General features: G+C 46.9%; 1 protein-coding gene across 2 annotated transcripts in view; it reads left to right on the top strand.

Moving 5' to 3' along the window:
- The window catches only part of DSN1 (DSN1 component of MIS12 kinetochore complex), an 88,999-nt gene extending 61,910 nt beyond the window's left edge, over positions 1-27,089 (top strand). For both annotated transcript variants that reach the window (XM_063931496.1, XM_063931497.1), the window contains exons 6-9: positions 14,849-14,920; positions 21,690-21,837; positions 26,629-26,716; positions 26,844-27,089. In XM_063931496.1, the coding sequence (XP_063787566.1) occupies positions 14,849-14,920; positions 21,690-21,837; positions 26,629-26,716; positions 26,844-26,911 (376 nt within the window). In that variant the 3' untranslated portion in view covers positions 26,912-27,089. The remainder of the gene's footprint in view (positions 1-14,848; positions 14,921-21,689; positions 21,838-26,628; positions 26,717-26,843) is intronic.
- The last annotated feature ends 514 nt before the right edge of the window (positions 27,090-27,603 follow it).

Here is a 27,603-nt window from a genome sequence, read left to right as displayed (position 1 = left end):
GCCTTGGTGTTCGGTCCCGGAGCCGCGCCGCCGTCCCCCTTACAGAGCCAGAAGCAAGAAGAGGTCCGGAAAATCGGCGGCAGAAGACATCAGTCTTCACCAAGGTAGCGCACAGCACTGCAGCTGTGCGCCATTGCTCCTCACACACACTTCACACTCCGGTCACTGAGGGTGCAGGGCGCTGGGGGGGGGCGCCCTGAGAAGCAATAATAACACCTTGGCTGGCAAAAATACCACAATATATAGCCCCAGAGGCTATATATGTGGAAAATACCCCTGCCAGAATATAGGAAAAAGCGGGAGAATAGTCCGCGGAAAAGGGGCGGAGCTATCTCCTTCAGCACACTGGCGCCATTTTCCCTCACAGCTCCGCTGGAAGGAAGCTCCCTGGCTCTCCCCTGCAGTCTACACTACAGAAAAGGGTAAAAAAGAGAGGGGGGGCACTAAATTTAGGCGCAGTATACATTTATATAAAAAAAGCAGCTATAGGGGACATAACTCAGTTAGTCCCTGCATTATATAGCGCTCTGGTGTGTGCTGGCATACTCTCACTCTGTCCCCCCAAAGGGCTTTTGTGGGTCCTGTCCTCTGTTGGAGCATTCCCTGTGTGTGTGCGGTGTGTCGGTACGGCTGTGTCGACATGTTTGATGAGGATAATGATGTGGAGACGGAGCAGATGCCTTTAGAAGGGATGTCACCCCCTGCGGGGCAGACACCTGAGTGGATGAGCTTATGGAAAGAAATGAGTGCACGTATAGACTCCTTACATAAGAAATTTGACGACATGCCAAATGTGGGACAGCCGACTTCTCAGCTCGTGCCTGTCCAGGCGTCTCAAAGGTCATCAGGGGCTCTGAAACGCCCGCTACCTCAGACCGCAGACCCAGATGTCGACACTGATACTGACACCAGTGTCGACGACGATGAGTCTAACCTGATGCCCACTAAGGCCATTCACTGCATGATTGAGGCAATGAAAGAGGTGTTACACATTTCTGATATAAATACAGGTACCACTAAAAAGGGTATTATGTTTGGGGAGAAAAAACTACCCGGAGTTTTTCCCCCATCAGATGAATTAAATGAAGTGTGTGAAGAAGCGTGGGCTTTCCCTGATAAAAATGGTAATTCCTAAGAAGGTACTAATGGCGTTCCCTTTCCCGCCAGAGGATAGGTCACGTTGGGAAACACCTCCTAGGGTGGATAAAGCGCTCACACGTTTGTCTAAAAAGGTGGCACTACCGTCTCCGGATACGGCCGCCCTCAAGGAACCTGCTGATAGAAAGCAGGAGGCGATCCTGAAGTCTGTATACACACACTCAGGCATTATACTTAGACCAGCTATTGCGTCAGCATGGATGTGCAGTGCTGCCGCCGCGTGGTCAGATAAACTGTCAGAAAATATTGACACACTAGACAGAGACACGATCCTGCTAACCATAGACCATATCAAAGACTCAGTCTTATATATGAGAGATGCACAGAGGGAAATCTGCCGGCTGGCATCTAAAGTAAGTGCATTGTCCATTTCTGCTAGGAGAGGCTTATGGACTCGCCAGTGGACAGGAGATGCAGATTCTAAAAGGCACATGGAAGTTTTGCCTTATAAGGGTGAGGAATTATTTGGGGATGGTCTCTCGGACCTAGTTTCCACAGCAACGTCTGGGAAGTCAGCATTTTTACCCCATGTCCCCTCACAGCCTAAGAAGGCGCCGTTTTATCAGATTCAGTCCTTTCGGACCCAGAAAAACAAGCGTGGAAAAGGCGGGTCTTTTCTGTCCAGAGGCAGAGGTAGGGGAAAAGGCTGCAACAAACAGCAGGTTCCCAGGAGCAAAAGTCCTCCCCCGCTGCTTCTTCCAAGTCCGCCGCATGACGGTGGGGCTCCACAGGCGGAGCCAGGTACGGTGGGGGGCCGCCTCAAGAATTTCAGCGGTCAGTGGGCTCGCTCACAGGTGGATCCCTGGATCCTTCAAATAGTATCTCAGGGGTACAAACTGGAATTTGAGGCGTCTCCACCCCACCGGTTCCTAAAATCTGCCTTGCCGATTGCTCCCTCAGACAGGGAGGCGGTGCTAGCGGCAATTCACAAGCTGTATTCCCAGCAGGTGATAATCAAGGTACCCCTACTTCAACAAGGCCGGGGTTACTATTCCACACTATTTGTGGTGCCGAAACCGGACGGTTCGGTGAGACCCATTTTAAATTTGAAATCCTTGAACACATACATAAAAAAATTCAAGTTCAAGATGGAATCGCTCAGGGCGGTTATTGCAAGCCTGGACGAGGGGGATTACATGGTATCCCTGGACATCAAGGATGCTTACTTGCATGTCCCCATTTACCATCCTCACCAGGAGTACCTCAGATTTGTGGTACAGGATTGCCATTACCAATTCCAGACGCTGCCGTTTGGACTGTCCACGGCACCGAGGGTATTTACCAAGGTTATGGCGGAAATGATGATACTCCTTCGAAAAAAGGGAGTTTTAATTATCCCGTACTTGGACGATCTCCTAATAAAGGCGAGATCCAAGGAACAGTTGTTGGTGGGAGTAGCACTATCTCAGGAAGTGCTGCACCAGCACGGCTGGATTCTGAATATCCCAGTCACAGCTGGTTCCGACGACACGGCTACTGTTCCTGGGTATGATTCTGGATACAGTCCAGAAAAAAGTGTTTCTCTCGGAGGAGAAAGCCAGGGAGTTGTCATCTCTAGTCAGAGACCTCCTGAAACCGAAACAGGTATCGGTGCATCACTGCACGCGGGGCCTGGGAAAGATGGTAGCTTCTTACGAAGCAATTCCCTTCGGCAGGTTCCATGCCAGAATCTTTCAGTGGGACCTATTGGACAAATGGTCCGGATCGCATCTTCAGATGCATCGCTTAATAACCCTGTCTCCAAGAACCAGGGTGTCTCTACTGTGGTGGCTGCAGAGTGCCCATCTTCTAGAGGGCCGCAGGTTCGGCATACAGGACTGGGTCCTGGTGACCACGGATGCCAGCCTTCGAGGCTGGGGGGCAGTCACACGGGGAAGAAACTTCCAAGGACTATGGTCGAGTCAGGAGACTTCCCTTCACATAAATATTCTGGAACTAAGGGCCATTTACAATGCCCTAAGTCAAGCAAAATCCCTGCTCCTACACCAGCCGGTGCTGATCCAGTCAGACAACATCACGGCAGTCGCCCATGTAAATCGACAGGGAGGCACAAGAAGCAGGATGGCAATGGCAGAAGCCACAAGAATTCTCCGATGGGCGGAAAATCATGTATTAGCACTGTCAGCAGTGTTCATTCCGGGAGTGGAAACTGGGAAGCAGACTTCCTCAGCAGACACGACCTCCACCCGGGAGAGTGGGGACTTCATCCAGAAGTCTTCCAGATGCTGGTAAACCGTTGGGAAAAACCACAGGTGGACATGATGGCGTCCCGCCTCAACAAAAAGTTAAAAAGATATTGCGCCATGTCAAGGGACCCTCAGGCGATAGCTATGGACGCTCTAGTGACACCGTGGGTGTACCAGTCGGTTTATGTGTTCCCTCCTCTGCCTCTCATACCAAAGGTATTGAGAATAATAAGAAAGCGAGGAGTAAACACAATTCTCGTGGTTCCGGATTGGCCAAGACGAGCGTGGTACCCGGAACTTCAAGAGATGATCTCAGAGGACCCGTGGCCTCTGCCGCTCAGACAGGACCTGCTACAGCAGGGGCCCGGTCTGTTCCAAGACTTACCGCGGCTGCGTTTGACGGCATGGCGGTTGAACGCCGGATCCTGAAGGAAAAGGGTATTCCGGAAGAAGTCATTCCTACGCTTATTAAAGCCAGGAAAGATGTTACGGCAAATCATTATCACCGCATATGGCGGAAATATGTTGCATGGTGCGAGGCCAAAAAGGCCCCAACAGAGGAATTTCAACTAGGTCGATTTCTGCATTTTACTGCAAGCAGGAGTGAATATGGGCCCTCATTCCGAGTCGTTCGCTCGGTATTTTTCATCGCATCGCAATGAAAATCCGCTTAGTACGCATGCGCAATATTCGCACTGCGACTGCGCCAAGTAATTTAACAATGAAGATAGTATTTTTACTCACGGCTTTTTCATCGCTCCGGCGATCGATTGACAGGAAATAGGTGTTACTGGGCGGAAACACGGCGTTTTATGGGCGTGTGGTTGAAAACGCTACCGTTTCCGGAAAAAACGCAGGAGTGGCTGGAGAAACGGGGGAGTGTCTGAGCGAACGCTGGGTGTGTTTGTGACGTCAAACCAGGAACGACAAGCACTGAACTGATCGCACAGGCAGAGTAAGGTTGAAGTTACTCAGAAACTGCAAAGTAGTTTGTAATCGCAATATTGCGATTACATCGGTCGCAATTTTAAGAAGCTAAGATACACTCCCAGTAGGCGTAGGCTTAGCGTGTGTAACTCTGCTAAATTCGCCTTGCGACCGATCAACTCGGAATGAGGGCCATGGGCCTTAAAACTAGGCTCCATTAAAGTACAGATCTCGGCTCTGTCGATTTTTCTTTCAAAAATAACTAGCTTCAGTACCTGAAGTTCAGACATTTGTGAAAGGAGTGCTGCATATTCAGCCCCCGTTTGTGCCTCCTGTGGCACCTTGGGATCTCAACGTGGTGTTGAGTTTCTTAAAATCACATTGGTTTGAGCCACTAAAAACCGTGAATCTAAAATATCTCACGTGGAAAGTGGTCATGTTATTGGCCTTGGCTTCAGCCAGGCGAGTGTCAGAATTGGCGGCTTTATCATGTAGAAGCCCTTATCTGATTTTCCATATGGATAGGGCAGAATTGAGGACTCGTCCCCAGTTTCTCCCTAAGGTGGTGTCAGCGTTTCACCTGAACCAGCCTATTGTGGTGCCTGCGGCTACTAGGGATTTGGAGGACTCCAAGTTGCTAGACGTTGTCAGGGCCCTGAAAATATGTTTCCAGGACGGCTGGAGTCAGAAAATCTGACTCGCTGTTTATCCTGTATGCACCCAACAAGCTGGGTGCTCCTGCTTCTAAGCAGACTATTGCTCGCTGGATTTGTAGTACAATTCAGCTTGCACATTCTGTGGCAGGCCTGCCACAGCCAAAATCTGTAAATGCCCATTCCACAAGGAAGGTGGGCTCATCTTGGGCGGCTGCCCGAGGGGTCTCGGCTTTACAACTTTGCCGAGCAGCTACTTGGTCAGGGGCAAACACGTTTGCAAAATTTTACAAATTTGATACCCTGGCTGAGGTGGACCTGGAGTTCTCTCATTCGGTGCTGCAGAGTCATTCGCACTCTCCCGCCCGTTTGGGAGCTTTGGTATAATCCCCATGGTCCTTACGGAGTTCCCAGCATCCACTAGGACGTCAGAGAAAATAAGAATTTACTCACCGGTAATTCTATTTCTCGTAGTCCGTAGTGGATGCTGGGCGCCCATCCCAAGTGCGGATTGTCTGCAATACTTGTAAATAGTTATTGCTAACTAAAGGGTTATTGTTGAGCCATCTGTTGAGAGGCTCAGTTGTTTTCATACTGTCAAACTGGATATAGTATCACGAGTTGTACGGTGTGATTGGTGTGGCTGGTATGAGTCTTACCCGGGATTCAAAATCCTTCCTTATTATGTCAGCTCGTCCGGGCACAGTGTCCTAACTGAGGCTTGGAGGAGGGTCATAGTGGGAGGAGCCAGTGCACACCAGGTAGTCATAAATCTTTCTAGAGTGCCCAGCCTCCTTCGGAGCCCGCTATTCCCCATGGTCCTTACGGAGTTCCCAGCATCCACTACGGACTACGAGAAATAGAATTACCGGTGAGTAAATTCTTATTTTAATTGATATCCGTTTTCTTTAGAAAGTGATCCCTCTGGCTGTGTGGTCTGTCCATCTGAATTGTTTTTTTCAGTCCAGGGTAGCTGGCCACTTTAGTGCTGCCTTTGTGTTGTTAAGTCTCATGTCCCCCAAGCCAGAGGGAACATGTGAAAATCCAGCCTAAATTGTATAGTGTATTCAGTGGTACAGAACTTTACGTATGCAAAAACGGGCATGTGCTAAAGTTACTGACTTTCTTTTATGGATTAGCTTAATATACAAGTGACTGTTTTCTTGGCCCCATCTGTGTGCTGTAGATGAAGGGAGCCAGTTTGGACATATTAGCATAAATACCTTTCTAAATGACACATCCCAGGTAGTGTTGCCCACTTCATTACAACTAGCAGAAACATGTAGAAATCAACTGGGTTTATTTTTTTGTTTGTTTTTTAAAGAATAAACTTACATCAAGCAACAAGTGTTAATTTTGTTACAAATTAATGGAAACCTTGCCGCTCCATAACATCTGAACTATTTCCACAGTCTAATTTTTTTTTCTCTTACGTCCTAGAGGATGCTGGGGACTCTGTAAGGACCATGGGGTATAGACGGGCTCCGCAGGAGATATGGGCACCTAAAAGAACTTTCTAGTATGGTGTGCACTGGCTCCTCCCTCTATGCCCCTCCTCCAGACCTCAGTTAGATCTTGTGCCCAGAGGAGATAGGGTGCATTACAGGGAGCTCTCCTGAGTTTTCTGTAAAAAGAATTTTGTTAGGTTTTTTATTTTCAGGGAGCTCTGCTGGCAACAGACTCCCTGCATCGTGGGACTGAGGGGAGAGAAGCAGACCCACTTCTTAAGAGTTTAAGGGCTCTGCTTCTTAGGCTACTGGACACCATTAGCTCCAGAGGGAGTCGGAACACAGGTCTCACCCTGGGGTTCGTCCCGGAGCCGTGCCGCCATCCTCCTCACAGATGCCGGAAAAAAGAAGCCGGGTGAGTATGAAAGACCTATGAAGACGTCAGGCGGCAGAAGACTTCAGATCTTCATGAGGTAAGCGCGCAGCAGGAAGCTGCGCGCCATTGCTCCCACACTTACACACACACTGGGCACTGATGGGTGCGGGGGGGGGGGGCGGCGCCCTGGGTAGCAATAAACCTCGTTTTTAGGCAAGAAGCATGTAGTTAGGCTGCGGGGCAGTAAGCTACGATTCCCCGCCATTTTTTTCAAAATCTTGAGCGGGACCGAAGCCCGCCGCGTGAGGGGGCGGAGCTTTATCCCTCAGCACTGATCCAGTGCCATTTTCTCCACAGAGGCTGCAGAGAACGCTGGTTCCCCGGACTCTCCCCTGCTGAGCATCAGAGGGCTGAAAATAAGAGAGGGGGGCACATATTTAAAGCGCAGTGAGTGGGGAATTCTGTATACATTTATATGTAAAAGCGCTATCTGTTTTTTTTTTTCCCCTGGGTCAGTTGGCGCTGGTGTGTGCTGGCATACTCTCTCTCTGTCTCTCCAAAGGGCCTTCTTTGGGGAATTGTCCCCTTATAGTTATATCCCAGTGTGTGTGTGTGGGGTGTCGGTACGTGTGTCGGCATGTCTGAAACGGAAGGCTTATCCAAAGAGGAGGTCGAACAGATGAGTGGTGTGTCTCAGTCGGCGGTGCCGACTCAAGATTGGATGAATATGTGGCATATGTAAAATGCTAGTGTAGCTTCACTGCATGAAACACTGGACAAAGCAGAGTCCAGAGCGTCTGCAGGTAATCAATCTACAGATTGTGCCGACTCACAGGACCCGTCGGGGTCTGAGAAACGTCCCTTCTCACAAATAAGGGACACAGATACCGACACGGACTCTGATTCCAGTGTCGACTATGATGAAGTAAGGTTGCACCCCAGGGTGACAAAGTATTCAGTGCATGATTATTGCAATAAAAGATGGGTTACATATCACTGATGAGCCCTCGGTGCCCGACACGAGGATACACATGTTTAAGGGAAGGAAACCGGTTATAAACTTTCCTCCTTCCCATGAAATTTATGAGTTATGTGAAAAAGCTTGGGAAACTCCAGATAAGAAACTGCAGATTCCCAAAAGGGTTCTTATGGCGTACCCTTTCCCTACACAGGACAGGGTACGTTGGGAATCCTCTCCCACAGTTGACAAAGCCTTAACACGCCTTTCCAAGAAGGTGGCGCTACCGTCCCCTGACACAGCGGCCCTCAAGGACCCTGCGGACCGCAGGCAAGAGACTAAAGTCTATCTACACTCATACTGGTACTTTGCTTAGACCGGCAATTGCGTCGGCATGGGTATGTAGTGCAGAAACAGCTTGGACAGATACACTGTCAGCTGAACTTGATACCCTAGATAGGGATACAATTTTGTTAACATTAGCTCATATTAAGGACGCAGTCTTGTATATGAGGGACGCTCAAAGAGACATTGGTTTACTGGGTTCAAGAGCCAATGCTATGGCTATTTCGGCCAGAAGAGCCTTGTAGATCCGCCAATGGACGGGGGATGCAGACTCAAAAAGGCATATGGAGGTTTTACCTTACAAAGGTGATGTATTGTTTGGGGACGGCCTCGCGGACCTGACAGCTACCGCGGGTAAGTCGACCTTTTTACCTTTTGTTCCCCAACAGCAAAAGAAACCCCCACAATATCAGATGCAGTCCTTTCGGTCGCATAGATCCAGAAGAGGTCGGGGCTCCTCTTTCCTCGCCAGAGGTAAGGGTAGAGGCAAGAGGACACCTGCTGCGGCTGGTTCCCAAGAGCAGAAGTCCTCCCCGGCTTCCGCTAAGTCTACCGCGTGACGCTGGGGCTCCCCTGCGGGAGTCCGCTAAGGTGGGGGCACGCCTTCGACTATTCAGCAAAGTCTGGGTTCGGTCAGACGTGGACCCTTGGATGATAGAAATAGTCTCCCAGGGCTACAAGCTGGAATTCGAAGAGGTGCCCCCACGCCGATTTTTCAAGTCGGCCTTACCAGCTTCTACTCCAGAGCGGGAAGTAGTACTAGCTGCAATTCAAACGCTGTGTCAACAGCGAGTGATTATCAGGGTTCCCCTGAGCCAACAGGGAAAAGGGTATTATTCAACACTATTTGTGGTCCCGAAGCCGGATGGTTCGGTCAGGCCCACTTTAAACCCAAAATCCCTGGAAGGGGGGGATTTTATGGTGTCACTGGACATAAAGGATGCTTACCTTCATGTCCCCATATATCCCTCTCATCAGGAGTACCTGAGATTCGCGGTACAGGATTGTCATTACCAGTTTCAGACGTTGCCGTTTGGGCTGTCCACGGCCCCGAGGATTTTCACCAAGATAATGGTCGAAATGATGATGATCCTGCGCAAGCGAGGAGTCACAATTATCCCATACTTGGACGATCTCCTGATAAAAGCGAGGTCAAGAGAGCAATTACTGGAGAACGTGGCACTCTGAGTGCTTCAGCAACATGGGTGGATTCTCAATCTACCAAAGTCACAGTTGGTTCCGACAACTCGACTAGCCTTCCTTGGCATGATACTGGACACGGAACAAAAGAAAGTTTTCCTCCCATTGGACAAAGTCCAGGACCTCCAGAACATGGTTCAAGAACTACTGAAGCCGAAAAGAGTGTCAGCTCATCAATGCACTCGGGTTCTGGGGAAAATGGTGGCAACTTACGAGGCCATTCCCTTCGGCAGGTTCCATGCAAGGACGTTTCAATGGGATCTTCTGGACAAATGGTCCGGGTCCCATCTACAATTAAATCAAAAAATAACACTGTCCCCCAGGGCCAGGGTGTCTCTTCTATGGTGGCTGCAAAGTGCTCACCTTCTAGAGGGTCGCAGGTTTGGCATTCAGGACTGGATCCTGGTAACCACGGACGCGATCCTCTGAGGATGGGGAGCAGTCACCCAAGGAAGAAATTTTCAGGGACTAATGTCAGACCAGGAGTCCTGTCTACACATCAACGTGTTGGAGCTAAGGGCCATATACAGCGGCCTTCGACAAGCGGAGTTTCTTCTTCGCAGCCTACCGGTTCTGATTCAATCAGACAATGTCACAGCAGTAGCTCATGTGAACCGCCAAGGCGGGACAAGAAGCAGAGTCGCGATGGCGGAAGCCACCAGGATTCTTCGCTGGGCGGAACATCACGTAAGCGCTCTGTCAGCTGTCTTCATTCCGGAAGTGGACAACTGGGAAGCAGACTTCCTCAGCAGACACGATCTCCATCCAGGAGAGTGGGGACTTCATCAAGAAGTCTTTGCAGAGATAACGGATCTCTGGGGAGTTCCTCAAATAGACATGATGGCGTCACGCCTCAACAAGAAGCTTCGGAGGTATTGTGCCAGGTCCTGGGACCCTCAGGCAATAGCAGTAGACGCTCTGGTAACACAATGGGTATTCCAGTCGGTCTACGTGTTTCCTCCTCCTCTTCCTCTCATCACAAAAGTGTTGAGGATCATAAATCGAAAAAGAGTACAAACAATGGGGGTCATTCCGAGTTGTTCGCTCGCAAGCCGATTTTAGCAGCTTTGCACACGCTAAGCCTACGCCTACTGGGAGTGAATCTTAGCATAGTAAAATTGCGAACGAAAGATTCGCAATATTGCGAAAAGACATCTCTGTGCAGTTTCTGAGTAGCTCCAGACTTACTCGGCATCTGCGATCAGTTCAGTGCTTGTCGTTCCTGGTTTGACGTCACAAACACACCCAGCGTACGCCCAGCCACTCCTCCGTTTCTCCAGCCACTCCCGCGTTTTTCCCAGAAATGGTAGCGTTTTTTTCCCACACGCCCATAAAACGACCTGTTTCCGCCCAGAAACACCCACTTCCTGTCAATCACAGTACGATCGCCTGAATGAAGAAAAAGCCGTGAGTAAAATGCCTAACTTCATAGCAAATTTACTTGGCGCAGTCGCAGTGCAAACATTGCGCATGCGCACTAAGCGGAAAATCGCTGCGATGCGATGAAATTTACCGAGCGAACAACTCGGAATGACCCCCAATACTCATTGCTCCAGACTGGCATCGAAGGGCCTGGTACTCAGATCTTCAGGAGATGTACACGGAAGATCCCTGGCCTCTTCCTCTAAGGGAAGACCTGTTACAGCAGGGGCCCTGCATGTTCCAAGACTTACCGCGGTTACGTTTGACGGCATGGCGGTTGAACGCCGGATCCTAGCGGAGGAGGGTATTCCGGAGGAGGTCATACCTACTCTAATAAAGGCTAGGAAGGAGGTGACGGTAAAACATTATCACCGTATCTGGCGGAAATATGTCTCTTGGTGTGAAACCAAGAATGCTCCTACGAAAGATTTCCATCTGGGTCGTTTTCTCCACTTCCTACAGACAGGAGTGGATATGGGCCTAAAGTTAGGGTGTGTACACACGGTGAGATCCTTGCTATGTCCTATTTTTACTTGCGATTTCCCTTGAACTCCCCGGAGGCCAGATAGGACAGATTTTGACTAACTTTTCTTGAGATCTGTACTATGTGTGCTTACGATTTTGGCTTATGTGAGATTTTGGCTTATGTGAGATGTCATTGACATGTGAGATGAACTAGATAGGACACCGATCTAGCAAGGATTGACTTGCCTGCACAGCCTATATTTTCTTGCGATGCCGACCTGGCGGGACCGCGCATCGGGATCGCAAGGTGACTTTCACCTTGCGATCTGCACTAACTTTTCTTACGATTTTGACTATATAGTCAAAATCTTAAGAAAAAATCTCACCGTGTGTACACACCCTTAGGCTCTGTTAAAGTACAGATTTCGGCCTTGTCAATATTCTTTCAGAAGGAATTGGCTTCTCTCCCAGAAGTCCAGACGTTTGTAAAAGGAGTACTACACATCCAGCCTCCTTTTGTGCCCCCGGTGGCACCATGGGACCTGAACGTGGTGTTGCAGTTCCTTAAATCACACTGGTTCGAACCCCTTCAAACGGTGGAGTTGAAATTTCTCACCTGGAAGGTGGTCATGTTAGCCTTGGCATCTGCGAGGCGTGTGTCAGAATTGGCGGCCTTATCTTACAAGAGCCCTTACTTGATTTTTCACGTAGATAGAGCGGAATTGAGGACTCGTCCTCAATTTTTACCCAAGGTGGTGTCTTCATTTCATATGAACCAACCTATTGTGGTGCCTGTGGCTACGAGTGACTTGGAGGATTCCATGTCCCTGGATGTAGTCAGGGCCTTAAAAATTTATGTAGCCTGGATGGCTAGAATTAGGAAAACAGATGCATTGTTTGTCCTGTATGCTGCCAACAAGATTGGCGCGCCTGCTTCGAAGCAGACTATTGCTCGCTGGATCTGTAACACGATTCAGCAGGCTTATGTTACGGCTGGATTGCCGTTACCGCATTCAGTAAAGGCCCATTCCACTAGGAAGGTGGGCTCTTCTTGGGCGGCTGCCCGGGGCGTCTCGGCATTACAGCTGTGCCGAGCAGCAACTTGGTCGGGGTCAAACACTTTTGCTAAATTCTACAAGTTTGATACCCTGGCTGATGAGGACCTAGCATTTGCTCAGTCGGTGCTGCAGAGTCATCCGCACTCTCCCGCCCGATTGGGAGCTTTGGTATAAACCCCATGGTCCTTTCGGAGTCCCCAGCATCCTCTAGGACGTAAGAGAAAATAAGATTTTAAACCTACCGGTAAATCTTTTTCTCCTAGTCCGTAGAGGATGCTGGGCGCCCGTCCCAGTGCGGAAAATCTGCAAGACTTGTATATAGTTATTGCTTACATAAGGGTTATGTTACAGTTAGACTCTGTCTTGGACCGGTACTGTTGTTTGTTCATACTGTTAACTGGTTATGTGTATTCCAGGTTATATGGTATGATTGGTGTGGGCTGGTATGAATCTTGCCCTTAGATTAACAAAATCCTTTCCTCGTGTTGTCCATCTCCTCTAGGCACAGTTCTCTAACTGAGGTCTGGAGGAGGGGCATAGAGGGAGGAGCCAGTGCACACCATACTAGAAAGTTCTTTTAGGTGCCCATATCTCCTGCTGAGCCTGTCTATACCCCATGGTCCTTACGGAGTCCCCAGCATCCTCTACGGACTAGGAGAAAAAGATTTACCGGTAGGTTTAAAATCGTATTATTTTTTTTATTTTTATTTTTCCCCCGTCTCTGACTGTCACAAGTACATGGTAAAGTTTTTTGTGTTTTGTTTTTTGTTTTTGTTTATTTTGGTATGATGGAATTTTGTGGGTTTACTTTTTTTTTTATTTTTTTTTTTTTTTTTTTTTTCATTCACACTGCATGGTCTAAGTGACCAAAGTCCCTATGCTGATGTACCATGTGACTGGCAATTCTTCAAAATTCTAAATCACTCTTGGCAACACGAATAAGCAATGTAATAGGAAATAGTATTAAGATTATTTTCACAACCTAATACTGTGATTTACTGTAGCTTAAGGAATAATTAAAAAAAAAAAAAAAAATTTTTAATTTGCTTGTAAATTAACGCGGGTCTGTGCTTACATTCCAAGCTGGCCACATGTATCCAGCTGCATTGACTCCATGCAACTGCTCGTGTAAGCAGTCATCACTGTTCTTATGCAAAAACTCCATCTGAAATCAGCCAGATCTCTGCGTGCGCTTACCTTTGTATAGCCTGTAATTCTGTCTCCACGGCGCACACATCCAACATGTGATTGCTCTGTTACACCCACTCGGCTACAAGCTGAGATGTGGCTGAGTAGCAAACTGCTCTGAATTTCCCGTAGTTGCATATACAAGCGCAGTTGCCAAATATCACAGCTCGGGCACGCGTACCACTCTGACTTGAGTTCTTGGTGTGGCTGATAATAGGTATGCTTTAAACGATGCTTTCTTTCTATTAATAATTCATACAGGACATTCTTGGGTTTAGTGGTGTTTTGACCTTTCCCTATAAGTAGGTGGTTACCAGCATCATGCAAAAATGTTGTCAGTTTATAGATGTAATGGAAAAAGTGACAGCGGTATTAACGCTACTGATCATTTAATATAGCACTCGGCCAAATTTGCGTAAGTGTGTTAAGAGGCCCACACTCTAAGATCTGTGCTAGGTGCGATTTGAGCCTATACAATGTGTGCCATGTGATTTGTAGTTTGTGGTATGCAATTTGATCTATATCCGATTTTGACTACACTACAATACAGAGGGAGCCACGCTAATCGTCGCTCCATCTGTGCCTGGGCGTGCCTACCACCATGACGCGCCCCTTTCACTTGCATGGGAGCATCTCTGTGCGCTCCCGGCGTGACTAGGCAGACGCATCGCCTAATCATGACTGAAACGCCGCTATGCGATGGAGCTGCATCAGATGAGCGCGGCTCCATCTGTATGTAATGTATGCGATGTACTACAAAAATACCCGACCATACTATTTTTTGCCTTGTGATATTGATTGACTACGTGGGAGCGCGCATCGCATTGGAAAATAAACACGATGCCATTTGAACTAGATGCAATGCGATTTGAACCAAAAATATCAAATCGCATTCGGCAGTCGCACCGTGTGGGGGAACCATAAGGCTTTGGGTAGGTGTCTCTGCCGCTGGACTCCAGAGTAACGTACAGCTGCTGCTTTCTGTACAGTGTCAGCCATCACGATAAATGAAGATAATTATTCACATTTACATTTGTCTGACTCCTTGCTTCAAAAGGGAGCGAACAGAAGAACATCAAAGGGTTTCTGGTGTAATTAATGTGATGTGAGTTTTCAGCAGGAAGTTATCTGAACTGAACATGAAGGAACCCTCGACTGCTCTGGCGGCTGCAGCAGCTCATTCAGTGGAAATAGAGATATAACAGTCCTCATAATTGGATATCAAAACTAGACCTTACAGCAAGGATGCGTAACCTCCCGCTCTGCAGCGGTCACCTGGATGACTAATAAAATATATCCCTTCCTAGCAGTATATCTTATAATGGGACCAGTAGGCGTACGTTAGGATTTTAAGCTTTTAGCCACAGGAGAGGCCCCTTTTGAAGTTGCGTTTGATCAGTCTACTAATTCCAGATGATAGACATTTATTAAAGAGCTGTGGGCTAAGTCTCTTTGTATCCTTAGGTATACTGCCGAGGGCAAACGCTGGGAGGAGCTCCTGGAAGATTCCGACAAGAAAGCAGATGCGCTATCCAGGTTAGTTTTATTGTAGGGTAGCGTGAGGATATCCTATTTCACCTTCATAATTAAACATATATAAACCAGGTATTCAAATTCTAAGCGATGTATTTTTGCTGCATATTTGGTTGTAGTGATATGGATTATATGGAATAGTGGCTATTTATATACCTATTTATATTTAGTAAAAGTACTGGGCACATCCCACTACTGTGTATGATGGATTATCATCTGCAGGCACTATGACCACAGTAGTCAAATCATGACGTGTGTGTGTTTTTTTTTTCTTTTTTCTCTAACGTCCTAGAGGATGCTGGGGGACTCCGTAAGGACCATGGGGATAGACGGGCTCCGCAGGAGACATGGGCACTTTAAGAAAGACTTTGACTCTGGGTGTGCACTGGCTCCTCCCTCTATGCCCCTCCTCCAGACCTCAGTTTGATACTGTGCCCAGTGGAGACTGGGTGCATTTCAGGAGCTCTCCTGAGTTTCCTGTAAAGAAAGCATTTTAGATAGGTTTTTTTATGTTCAGGGAGCCTGCTGGCAACAGACTCCCTGCATCGAGGGACTGAGGAGAGAGAAACAGACCCACTACTCTGAGTTTCAGGGCTCTGTTTCTTAAGCTACTGGACACCATTAGCTCCAGGGGGATCGGTACGCAGGTCTCACCCTAGCCGTCCGTCCCAGAGCCGCGCCGCCGTCCTCCTCGCAGAGCCGGAAGATTGAAGCCGGGTGAGTATTGAGGAAAAGAACATCAGAGGCGGCAGAAGACACCTTGATCTTCATAGAGGCAACGCACGGCACTGCAACTGTGCGCCATTGCTCCCATTCACCTCACACACCTTGGTCACTGTAAGGGGGGGGGGGGGGGGGGGCGGCGCCCTGGGCAGCAATATAAACCTCTCCTGTGGCATATATAGATATATACATGTACAGCTGGGCACTGTACATGTATATAAAGAGCCCCCGCCATCCATGTTATTGAGAAATTTGAGCGGGACAGAAGCCCGCCGCTGAGGGGGCGGGGCTTCTCCCTCAGCACTCACCAGCGCCATTTTTCTCCACAGCACCGATGAGAGGAAGCTCCCCAGACTCTCCCCTGCTTAACACATGGTGAAAGAAGGGTTTTAAAGTAGAGGGGGGGCACATAATTGGCGCATATACATAACAAAAGCGCTACTGGGTAAACATACTGTGTTTTTTCCTGGGTCATATAGTGCTGGGGTGTGTGCTGGCATACTCTCTCTCTGTCTCTCCAAAGGGCCTGGTGGGGAACCTGTCTTCAGAAAAGGGCTTCCCTGTGTGTGTGTGTGTGTGTGTGTGTGTGTGTGTGTGTGTGTGGTGTGTCTGTACGCGTGTGTCGACATGTCTGAGATTGAAGGCTCACCTAAGGAGGAGGTGGAGTGTATGAATGTTAGGTCTCCGTCGGCAGTGCCGACATCTGACTGGATGGATATGTGGAATGTTTTAAGTGCTAATGTTAATTTATTGCACAAAAGATTAGACAAAGCTGAAGCTGGGGTACAGTCAGGGAGTCAACCCATGCCTGTCCCAATGTCGTCTGGACCTTCGGGGTTTCAGAAGCGCCCACTATCCCAAATAGTTGACACAGATACCGACACGGATTCAGACTCCAGTGTCGACTACGATGATGCAAAATTACAGCCAAAGGTGGCTAAATGTATTCGATATATGATTATCGCAATAAAAGATGTTTTGCATATCACTGAGGAACCCCCTGTCCCTGACACGAGGGTACACGTGTATAAGGGAAAGAAACCTGAGGTCACCTTTCCCTCATCACATGAGCAGAACGAATTATGCGAAAAAGCGTGGGAAACTCCAGACAAAAAACTGCAGATTCCCAAAAGGATTTTAATAGTGTGTCCTTTCCCGTCGCAGGACAGAATCCGGTGGGAATCCTCCCCTAGGGTAGACAAAGCTTTGACGCGCTTATCAAAGAAGATAGCGCTTCCATCCCAAGATACGGCTACCCTCAAGGATCCTGCAGACCGCAAGCAGGAGGTTACCTTGAAGTCCATTTACTCACATTTTGGTACGTTACTCAGACCGGCTATTGCATCGGCCTGGGTTTGTAGTGCTGTAGCAGCATGGACAGATTCCTTATCAGCGGATATTGAGACCCTTGATAAGGATACCATTTTAATGACCCTAGGGCATATAAAAGATGCTGTCTTATATATGAGGGATGCTCAAATAGACATTAGTTTACTGGGTTCCAGGATAAACGCTATGTCTATTTCTGCTAGGTGTGTCTTATGGACCCGACAGTGGTCAGGTGATGCCGACTCCAAGAGACACATGGAGTTGTTGCCTTACAAGGGTGAGGAATTGTTTGGAGAGGGCCTCTCGGACCTCGTCTCCACGGCTACGGCAGGTAAATCGAATATTTTGCCATATATTCCCTCACAATCTAAGAAAGCGCCTCATTATCAAATGCAGTCCTTTCGTTCCAATAAAAGCAAGAGTACGTGGATCGTCCTTTCTTGCCAGAGGTAAGGGCAGAGGGAAGAAGCTGCATAACACAGCTAGTTATCAGGAACAGAAGTCCTCCCCGGCCTCTGCAAAATCCACGGCATGACGCTGGGGCTTCCCTGAGGGAGTCCGCCCCAGTGGGGGCACGTCTTCGACTGTTCAGCCACATCTGGGTTCACTCACAGGTGGATCCCTAGGCAATAGAAATTGTTTCCCAGGGTTACAAGCTGGAATTCGAAGAGGTGACTCCTCGCCGGTTTTTCAAATCGGCCCTACCGACTTCCCCCCTGGAAAGGGAGATAATGTTACATGTGATTCGCAAATTGTGTATTCAACAAGTGGTGGTAGAGGTTCCCCTGCTTCAAAGAGGGAAGGGGTACTACTCAACTCTGTTTGTGGTCCCGAAACCGGATGGTTCGGTCGGACCCATTTTGAATTTAAAATCCCTGAACCTTTACTTAAAACGGTTCAAGTTCAAGATGGAATCGCTCAGAGCGGTCATCGCCAGCCTGGAAGGGGGAGATTTTATGGTATCTCTAGACATAAAGGATGCATACCTGCATGTTCCCATATATCCTCCTCATCAGGCGTACCTGAGATTTGCGGTACAGGATTGTCATTACCAATTTCAGACGTTGCCGTTTTGGTTTTCCATGGCCCCGAGAATTTTCACCAAGGTAATGGCGGAAATGATGGTGCTCCTGCGCAAACAGGGTGTCACAATTATCCTGTACTTGGACGATCTCCTCATAAAAGCGAGATCACGGGAGAAGTTGCTGAACAGCGTCTCACTTTCACTGACTGTGTTACAGCGACACGGCTGGATTATCAATATTCCAAAGTCGCAGCTGAATCCTACAACTAGTCTGCCCTTCTTGGGCATGATTCTGGACACAGACCAGAAGAGGATTTTTCTTCCGACACAAAAAACACAGGACCTCATGACTCTAGTCATGAACCTGTTGAAGCCAAAACAAGTGTCAATACGTCATTGCACTCAAGTCCTGGGAAAAATGGTGGCGACATACGAAGCCATTCCCTACGGCAGATTCCATGCAAGGACATTCCAATGGGACCTATTGGACAAATGGTCTGGGTCATATCTGCAAATGCATCAGCGGATCACCCTGTCCCCCAGGGCCAGAGTATCTCTCCTGTGGTGGCTGAAAAGTGCTCACCTTCTAAGAGGGCCGCAGGTTCGGCATTCAGGACTGGATCCTGGTGACCACGGATGCGAGCCTCCGAGGTTGGGGAGCAGTCACACAGGGAAGACATTTCCAAGGCCTTTGGTCAAGTCAAGAGACTTGTCTTCACATCAACATCCTGGAACTAAGGGCCATATACAACGCCCTACGTCAAGCGGAGATCTTACGTCGCGATCGACCAGTTCTGATCCAGTCAGACAACGTCACCGCAGTAGCTCATGTAAACCGCCAAGGCAGCACAAGGAGCAGGGTGGCAATGGCGGACGCCACCAGAATTCTTCGCTGGGCGGAGAATCATGTAAGCGCTCTGTCAGCAGTGTTCATTCCGGGAGTGGACAACTGGGAAGCAGACTTCCTCAGCAGACACGACCTGCATCCGGGAGAGTGGGGACTTCATCAAGAAGTCTTCGCGCAGATTGCAAGTCGGTGGGGACTGCCCCAAATAGACATGATGGCGTCCCGTCTCAACAAAAAGCTACAAAGGTATTGCGCCAGGTCAAGAGACCCTCAGGCGGTAGCTGTGGACGCCCTTGTGACACCGTGGGTGTTCCAGTCGGTCTATGCGTTTCCTCCTCTTCCTCTCATACCCAAGGTGTTGAGGATAATAAGAAAAAGAGGAGTGCGAACAATACTCATTGTTCCGGATTGGCCACGAAGGACCTGGTATACGGATCTGCAGGAAATGCTCACAGAAGATCCGTGGCCTCTTCCTCTAAGGCAGGACCTGTTACAACAAGGTCCCTGTCTGTTCCAAGACTTACCGCGGCTGCGTTTGACGGCATGGCGGTTGAACGCCGAATCTTAGCGGAAAAAGGTATTCCGGATGAGGTTATTCCTACGTTAATAAAGGCTAGGAAGGACGTGACATCTAAACATTCTCACCGAATATGGCGTAAATATGTTTCTTGGTGTGAGGCCAGGAATGCTCCTACGGAAGAATTCCATCTAGGCCGTTTTCTTCACTTCCTACAAACTGGAGTGAATTTGGGCCTAAAATTAGGCTCCATTAAAGTTCAGATTTCGGCCTTATCCATTTTCTTTCAAAAGGAATTGGCCTCTTTACCTGAAGTACAGACTTTTGTGAAGGGAGTACTGCATATTCAGCCTCCTATTGTACCTCCAGTGGCGCCTTGAGACCTTAACGTGGTGTTAAGTTTCCTTAAGTCACATTGGTTTGAACCACTTAAAACAGTGGAGTTGAAATATCTCACTTGGAAGGTGGTCATGTTGTTAGCCTTGGCTTCGGCTAGGCGAGTTTCGGAATTGACGGCTTTATCACATAAAAGCCCCTATCTGGTTTTCCATATGGATAGAGCGGAATTGCGGACCCCTCCTCAATTCCTACCTAAGGTGGTCTCATCCTTTCATATGAACCAATCTATTGTCGTGCCTGTGGCTACACGTGACTTGGAGGATTCAGAGTCCCTGGATGTGGTCAGGGCTTTGAAAATTTACGTGGCCAGAACCGCTAGGATCAGAAAAACAGAAGCACTGTTTGTCCTGTATGCAGCCATCAAGGTTGGCGGCCCTGCTTCAAAGCAGACTATTGCTCGCTGGATCTGTAACACGATTCAGCAGGCGCATTCTACGGCAGGATTGCCATTACCGAAATCGGTTAAGGCCCATTCCACTAGGAAGGTGGGCTCGTCTTGAGCGGCTGCCCGAGGGGTCTCGACACCACAGCTGTGCCGAGCTGCTACTTGGTCGGGGTCAAACACCTTTGCAAAGTTCTATAAGTTTGATACCCTGACTGAGGAAGACCTCCTGTTTGCTCAATCGGTGCTGCAGAGTCATCCGCACTCTCCCGCCCGTTTGGGAGCTTTGGTATAATCCCCATGGTCCTTACGGAGTCCCCAGCATCCTCTAGGACGTTAGAGAAAATAAGATTTTAAACCTACCGGTAAATGTTTTTCTCGTAGTCCGTAGAGGATGCTGGGCGCCCGTCCCAAGTGCGGACTACTTCTGCAAGACTTGTATATAGTTATTGCTTACATAAGGGTTATGTTATAGTTTCATCGGTTTTGGACCGATGATGTGGTGTTTTTTCATACTGTTAACTAGATAGTATATCACAAGTTAAACAGTGTGGCTGGTGTGAATCTTGCCCTTGGATTAACTAAAATCCTTTCCTCGTACTGTCCATCTCCTCTGGGCACAATTTCTCTGAGGTCTGGAGGAGGGGCATAGAGAGGAGCCAGTGCACACCCAGAGTCAAAGTCTTTCTTAAAGTGCCCACGTCTCCTGCGGAGCCCGTCTATCCCCATGGTCCTTACGGAGTCCCCAGCATCCTCTACGGACTACGAGAAAAAGATTTACCGGTAGGTTTAAAATCTTATTATTATTTTGTTTGTTTTTGTTTTTTGGTAGTATACTTATTTAATGTGCACAGCCTACAATTGAGAGAATGCCAAGAGTGTGCAATGCTGTCATCAAAGCAAAAGAGGGCTACTTTGAGGAATCTAAAATATAAAACATATTTTGATTTGTTTAACATACTTTTGTTTACAGCATTTTTCCATATGTGCTGTTTCATGGTTTTGATGTCTTCAGTATTAATCTACAATGTAGAAAAAAAAAAAAAAAAAAAATAAATAAATATATATATATATATATATATATATATATATATATATATATATATTTTCTTTAACATACATAATTGCTTTATCATTTGGTAATTTCCACAAGGGAATCTAAAGCAAAAACTAACATACAGTAGACCCCTTGTGCATTCAGGCCAGGAATGCAGTGGTTGATGACGCCCTCCCCTGCGTAGCTGAGACAATATGCTAATTTACATGCGGTTATCGGTACCACAAATAGTTACTACATTTACAATAAAACCCTGGTTAAAGCTTATTCATAATATATACGTGGGGTTAAAACATAACTGGATCTTGGGGATGAAAGAGCTAAGAAAGATCCTGAATAGAATCCAGGGTGTTTCCGTCATGCTGGCACTGTCTAGCACCCATGTTTTGTCAAACAACAAGATGGTTTACTGTTGTTGTATTTACCTTTGCACTGCAGCTTTCTAGATCTTCCTTATACCGTATTAAGAATGCGTTATTTACTCTTCTTCATAGCCTGCTTGATGAAATGAAAGAGAAGGACGCCTCTGAAGCTAGTGTGCCTGATTTGCCAACTTCCCAAGATTATGTTCTTCAGAGCAAGCCAGACTACAAAGCTATGTTGACCCAGCAGGGGGCAGTGTTTAGCAGCATGGAAATCGTGGTAGGTTTCATTCTCCAGAAAGAAAATGGTGTTTTTGTTTTTCTTTTCAACACAAAGTTCATAGTATACACTATTACTACTGCGGTAATGATAATATAAAAGCAATGTATTTATAGAAGTATCTTTTAAGTGGTAGTGCATTTACAAAGTTCCAGGAATTTGTGATAAATTGCAATTTTCTCATACAGGTAATATGATATCCGGTCTGTCAATTGTGTATCATGGGCAGAATGTTTTAGCCCATTAATATTCCGATTTGTTATAATTCACGTCATGGAATAACTATGTTTTTATCGGGGAATAAGACTTTTTAATAGCATTTATTTTATACTCGCTGAGTTGTATACATCTAAGCAACACACCACCGCACTCTTTATAGTGTTCATTCTAGCACCCCGAACCCAATCTATATGCTTGTTCAAATAGACATTGCCAGGATACTGGGGTTTAAAAGGTTTTTGTCCACGCACCTTTAGAGGTGTGGGTTTATAGTGAACTGATGTACCCCCGATTTAACCTTTTCAAATTCATAGATTACACAAATAACTACAATAGCAAGGATTCCATGGTATCTTGATTACACGGCACACAGGGAGGTTATGTAATGCAAGATATACCACAAATGCCAGTTGACAAGATATGGACATCTCTAACATTACTTTTAACTAAGAATCATGGGGCAGATGTATTTAACCTGGAGAAGGCATAAGGAAGTGCTAAACCAGTGATATGTGCAAGGTGATAAAGGCAGCAGCCAATCAGCTACTAACTGTTGATTTACATATTGGAGCTGATTGGCTGGTACGTTTATCACCTTTCACATATCACTGGTTTATCACTTCCTTATGCCTTCTCCAGGTTAATACATCTGCCCCCATATTAGAAGATGTAAAGGAATGTAGTTATGCGACACAATACCGATGTCTCCATCCCACCCCTGACTAACAGGGACTATTCCCACTCGTAGGTGTCAACCCATAGAGTGGGAATAGAACCTCTGGTGAGCGCAGCGAGCCCACAAGGGTCTCCGTTGTGCTCAAACCCCCCCCCCCCCCCCTGCGAGACAGGATGCAATCGATTTGTCGGGATTTTTGCGGTCAGTATACTGGCGCCGGAATTTCGGCTCATGGGCTATCCCACTTGTGGGTGTCCACAACACCCATAGAGTTAGAAAAGAACCTGTGGCAAGCCACCGAGCCCGCAAGGGGACTCTTAGCGCTTGCTCCACTGCTGGGATTCTGGCGGGTGGCATGCGTCTGTCGGGATATTGACAGCCAGCATCCCGCCCCCCAGTAAATAATATGCAACCCCCGGAGACTGTGCTGATTAACACTTGTATATCAGTGTGCTGTGTGCACAACGGAACTTGGCATGGAAAATGCCACGGCCGCTGCATCATATCACTTCATGTGCAGATACAGAGACCCAGTCCCACACGGATATGAGTGTCTCGTATCAAATTAATCCACACCGTTTCACGGTGGTACCCCAGTTTAACACCTTCCAAACCTTTTGAGGTTACAGGGTTCTCTGCTGTTCGTGATTTCCTGTGAGAAAATGGATGGAGGGAATTGTAAATGGGTGCTGATGCTTTGGGACTTTCTGACCAGAATTCTATGCAGCGCACAAGCTCATTGTAACAAAGTGGCATACGCAGATAAACACATTTACAGTATGGAACAAGATAAGAATATAATATAATACATCCTGCCAGTATGCCTGGCTGTGAAGTACAGTTCCCTGTATACCTATACCCACTTGCTATACTTACCCTGCACAGTGCTAGTGTAAAAATGTATCATATAACTAATATAATTATCCATCCCCGTGAGATGGTCTCCCTTCACCCGTTGTAGATTTGTACCTTTGGGGAATTATATTATGGGTACATATTTGCCAACTACGTAATCATTAAAGAGTATGAAAATGTCCATACATCTGCATGTAGTAGAAAAATCATAGAAATAGCTGATTAGCATTTTAAAACCTATTGCAGTTCCCTTACTATATGTAGCACATTACAGGAGAAAGCATTTGGCCTATTTAATGCTACCATGGACACTTGTTAGTTAACCCTTTCACTTCCAGGTTTAGCCACAGTAGTTACTCAGCATCTTTTTTTTATTTTGAGCAAAGGATTTCTTTGGTTTGTACGAGGATCCCCAGCAAGTAAAACGTGTGGCTGGGCTGTTCCATGGACGGCAGCACTTGGTTACCATAATGTATTGCTAGTATTTCCTAACACGTACATTTTCTTATTATCATTATTATCCTTTATTTATATGGCGCCACAAGGGTTCAGCTGCGTCCATTTTGTCCTAGTTTCAGAATTTATTACCATAACCCCTTTTTGTGTGATTGCACAAGTCCTTATGCTTAATATGGAGAATCTGGGTAACCGGTAAAGGGCTATGAAAGGGTATCCGGTCACATTGTAGACTGCTGCCATATAGACATTCATGACGTCGACATGGGTCAACATGTGAATTGCTGATATTCTCAGGCTAAGGTTAGACACCTGGGGTGAGCGTTAGGGATAGGGTTACTGTACCCACAAGTACACCACTCATCGGGCATCTGCACCGGAACCAAAAAGACTGGAGACTCTGCTACCGATTGGACGGTATGTCGACATTTCATCTATTTAGAGATGCGTCCTCATACATCTGTAACTGTAAGGCTGGGAACACATTAGATCACAGGTTCTCAAACTGTCCTCAGGACCCCACATGGCCGTGACGTGCGGTGGTCGTTCCTGCCACACGGTGCATGTTTTGCAGGTCTCTTCACAGAATCACAAGTGAAATAATTAGCTCCACCTATGGACCTTTTAAAATGTCAGTGAGTAATTAATACACCTGTGCACTTGCTTGGTTACCTGCAAAACATGCACTGTGTGGGGTCCTGAGGACCGAGTTTGAGAACCCCTGCATTAGATGATATGCTGTCGGGTACCACAGAACAGAGCAACTCATCGTCTTGTGTGTACCCACAGTTGCGCTCTACCGTATGTCGCCAGTGATGTCAGGCCTTTCTGATGTTCTGCACATCGGATGTGATGACCCGGTGGGAGACTATGCTGCAGGATGTGGCCACTGAGTACTGTGTGTACGGGCGACCAGTGTATCGTTACATCGGTCGTCCATGATCCTGATCAGTGGAATGTGTTTCTGTAAAACTAAATATGCAGGCTGCCCAGCCATAGTGATGCCAAATGTTTGATAAAGCGTGATCTCTTTCAGACTTGTTAGAATTGTATTATTCTGCTTTGTTCTTATTGTGGGGCACTTATAGATGCAGCCTGGTAGCCATTTCTGGTGGTCTGTGTTTATGAAGAGCTGACACCTTATGACTTTTTTGTACATCTAAAAATGGAAGTTGGTTGGTTTGGTCACAAAGTGGTGAAGTGGTTAATAAGTAGTATTTAGTACCTTTTAGTTGTGGGTTTGGACTTCTTCATAATGCTGCTGAATTTCATCCAAGTCAGGACACAGCTGGGGCTGGAAGTGTGAATACATCTTCTGCGCGGAGGTGGTGGTGCAGCTGTACGAGTATATAAAGATAATGTGATATACCTTCACAACTGGCCTGAAAGCAGCACAGTGTAAAACCAAGTCCCTCTGCAGTCCGCAGCATTTGTGAGGTTCTGTGGACACTATCTGTGCATTTCTTCTCATGCTGTAAAACTTTCAGAGCTTTATGACAGGGGATGTGGGCTAGTTCCATATGCCTTAAGTGTCGACGTAGGGATGGCCATAGACCATTCCAAATCATTTATGGGCAATGTTGAATACGTTTCCCATTGGCGGCAGACAACCGGATGGGTTCCCGCCATCAATGGTGGGTGCAGTGCCGATGGTGATATCTTTATTGTGTCTGTCAGGGGTGGATGCAAGATCAGACAGACCTCAGGCCCACAGGTGAGCTCAGCTGACAGTGAGAGCCAGACAATCAGTGGGCCTGTGTGTCAGGATGGTGTAGCGTGGGTTGTTCCATTTCACTGACTGGCTGAGCAATTTGAGCTCCGTTGTCTGTCAGCAGTAGCACCCACTCACTCATCACCATTAGCAACACAGTCCAGCAGCCCCACCCTGGCTCCGACACAAGTGAATCTGTCAGTCTGTTACAACACAATACAATATAATATAATAGTGTTAGGTGACAACAGCCTGAACTCAGCTGAGGAAGCAATAATATTACCCAGGCGCTGGCGCATGTAGTGTGCGCACAACAGTTGCCAGCCGCCAGGGTAGCTACACTGCACATGCACAGGAGAAACTTTTTCCCGACTGGTTTCCCTAGCAGTCTTTTATGTGCATGTGCGGCTATTCGATAGCTGGAACCATCGATGATAGTTGGTAGCATAATATCTAACCATAGATGGTTCCAGCTAAACCATCCATCGATGGAGAAGGTACTGATGGCCATCCCTATGTTAAAGGAGGCTTAAGGGCTGGTCATTCAGCTTCTACTGCACACACAATTTCAACACATAGTTGCGACTTAGCAAATTGGCTTTAAATCCTTTTTTAACGGATGAAAGCTGTATCTGCACTGAAAGATGTGGAAGTAGCCTAAATTGGGCCAAAGGTAATAGTCCGTAACTTGCAAAGCTGCTGCAATTTGGGCGAGAGCCATTAGATTTAGAGCAACAATTGGATTAAAGGCAAAACCAGTAATTAAGGGGTTATAGTTTTAAGAAACGTAGATTTAACATGTGACAACACATGTACAATATTAACACCAACTCCACTACAGTAAAACCAATTAAATATCTGTCACTAATTGCAGGTGGATGAGCTGCAGCAGTCAATCCAGTTCATAGATTCCTCCTTAGACGAGAATTCATCGCACCTACAGCAGCTGTCAGCAAAGCTAAGTAAGTTTCAATGTTAATACTTGCATTTGTATTCAGTAAAACTCTACTTGCCTGTGATGTCTGTATTTAGATAATCTCTTGTGCTTGTTCACTGCACTGCAAAATCACCTTTTCTTTGTAATTGCAGAGTCCCGATCTTTCACGCCGATGGATGAATCGCCGGTCCGAACATTTCTGAGAATTTTTCAGAAATAAAAACAAAAATACAAAAACCTTCAAAGTTGAATTTTCTGAGAGATGTACTTTTGATATAATTGGTTTTATGAAAATGTCATACGTCTCCTCTATAATATATTTATATTAGAACTCTGGTAATGAGTATTGGGTTTAAATGACTATATACTTTATTGTTTAGAATAAATTGGTATAATCATCTGGTTGCATGTTCATTAATGGTGATTTGACTCCCATCCGTTCCTGATTCTCTTAGACAAGTGCTGAAGTTTGTGACTGCTTCATTAAAACTTTCAGAAAAAAAAAAATTCCAAAGCTTTTCGCTCTTAGGAACCTTGACATATTTATCATAATACTTTGGTTCATTGTTTGGGAGACCTTTCCTCATCTTCAGCTTGTGAGAATCTCTTGGGTGCTTGAATCTCTTGGGTGCTGTTGGTTTTTAGCAGCCCTAAGCTTTCTTTTATTTTTATAGTCTTAATATTTTTCTGAGTGATCTTTCTAAACAGCATCTTATACGTACCTTAGACAGTCGCTCCAACAACTCTCCGCCGGGTCGCGACAGCGCTTACCCACGAGTACAGTGCTGTTTTGACGGGCAGGTCCAGCAGACGTTACCAGGCTCTGGCCGGAGCACGGGGAGAAGGGAAAGCATCGGTTCCGCTTAGAAGGGGAATACGGACACAGCCGCACTGCTTTAGGAGGAGACTACC

Source organism: Pseudophryne corroboree, chromosome 6, assembly GCF_028390025.1.
Source record: "Pseudophryne corroboree isolate aPseCor3 chromosome 6, aPseCor3.hap2, whole genome shotgun sequence".
Taxonomy (NCBI): Eukaryota; Metazoa; Chordata; class Amphibia; order Anura; family Myobatrachidae; genus Pseudophryne; species Pseudophryne corroboree.
This window is presented reverse-complemented; position numbering and strand designations above follow the sequence as displayed.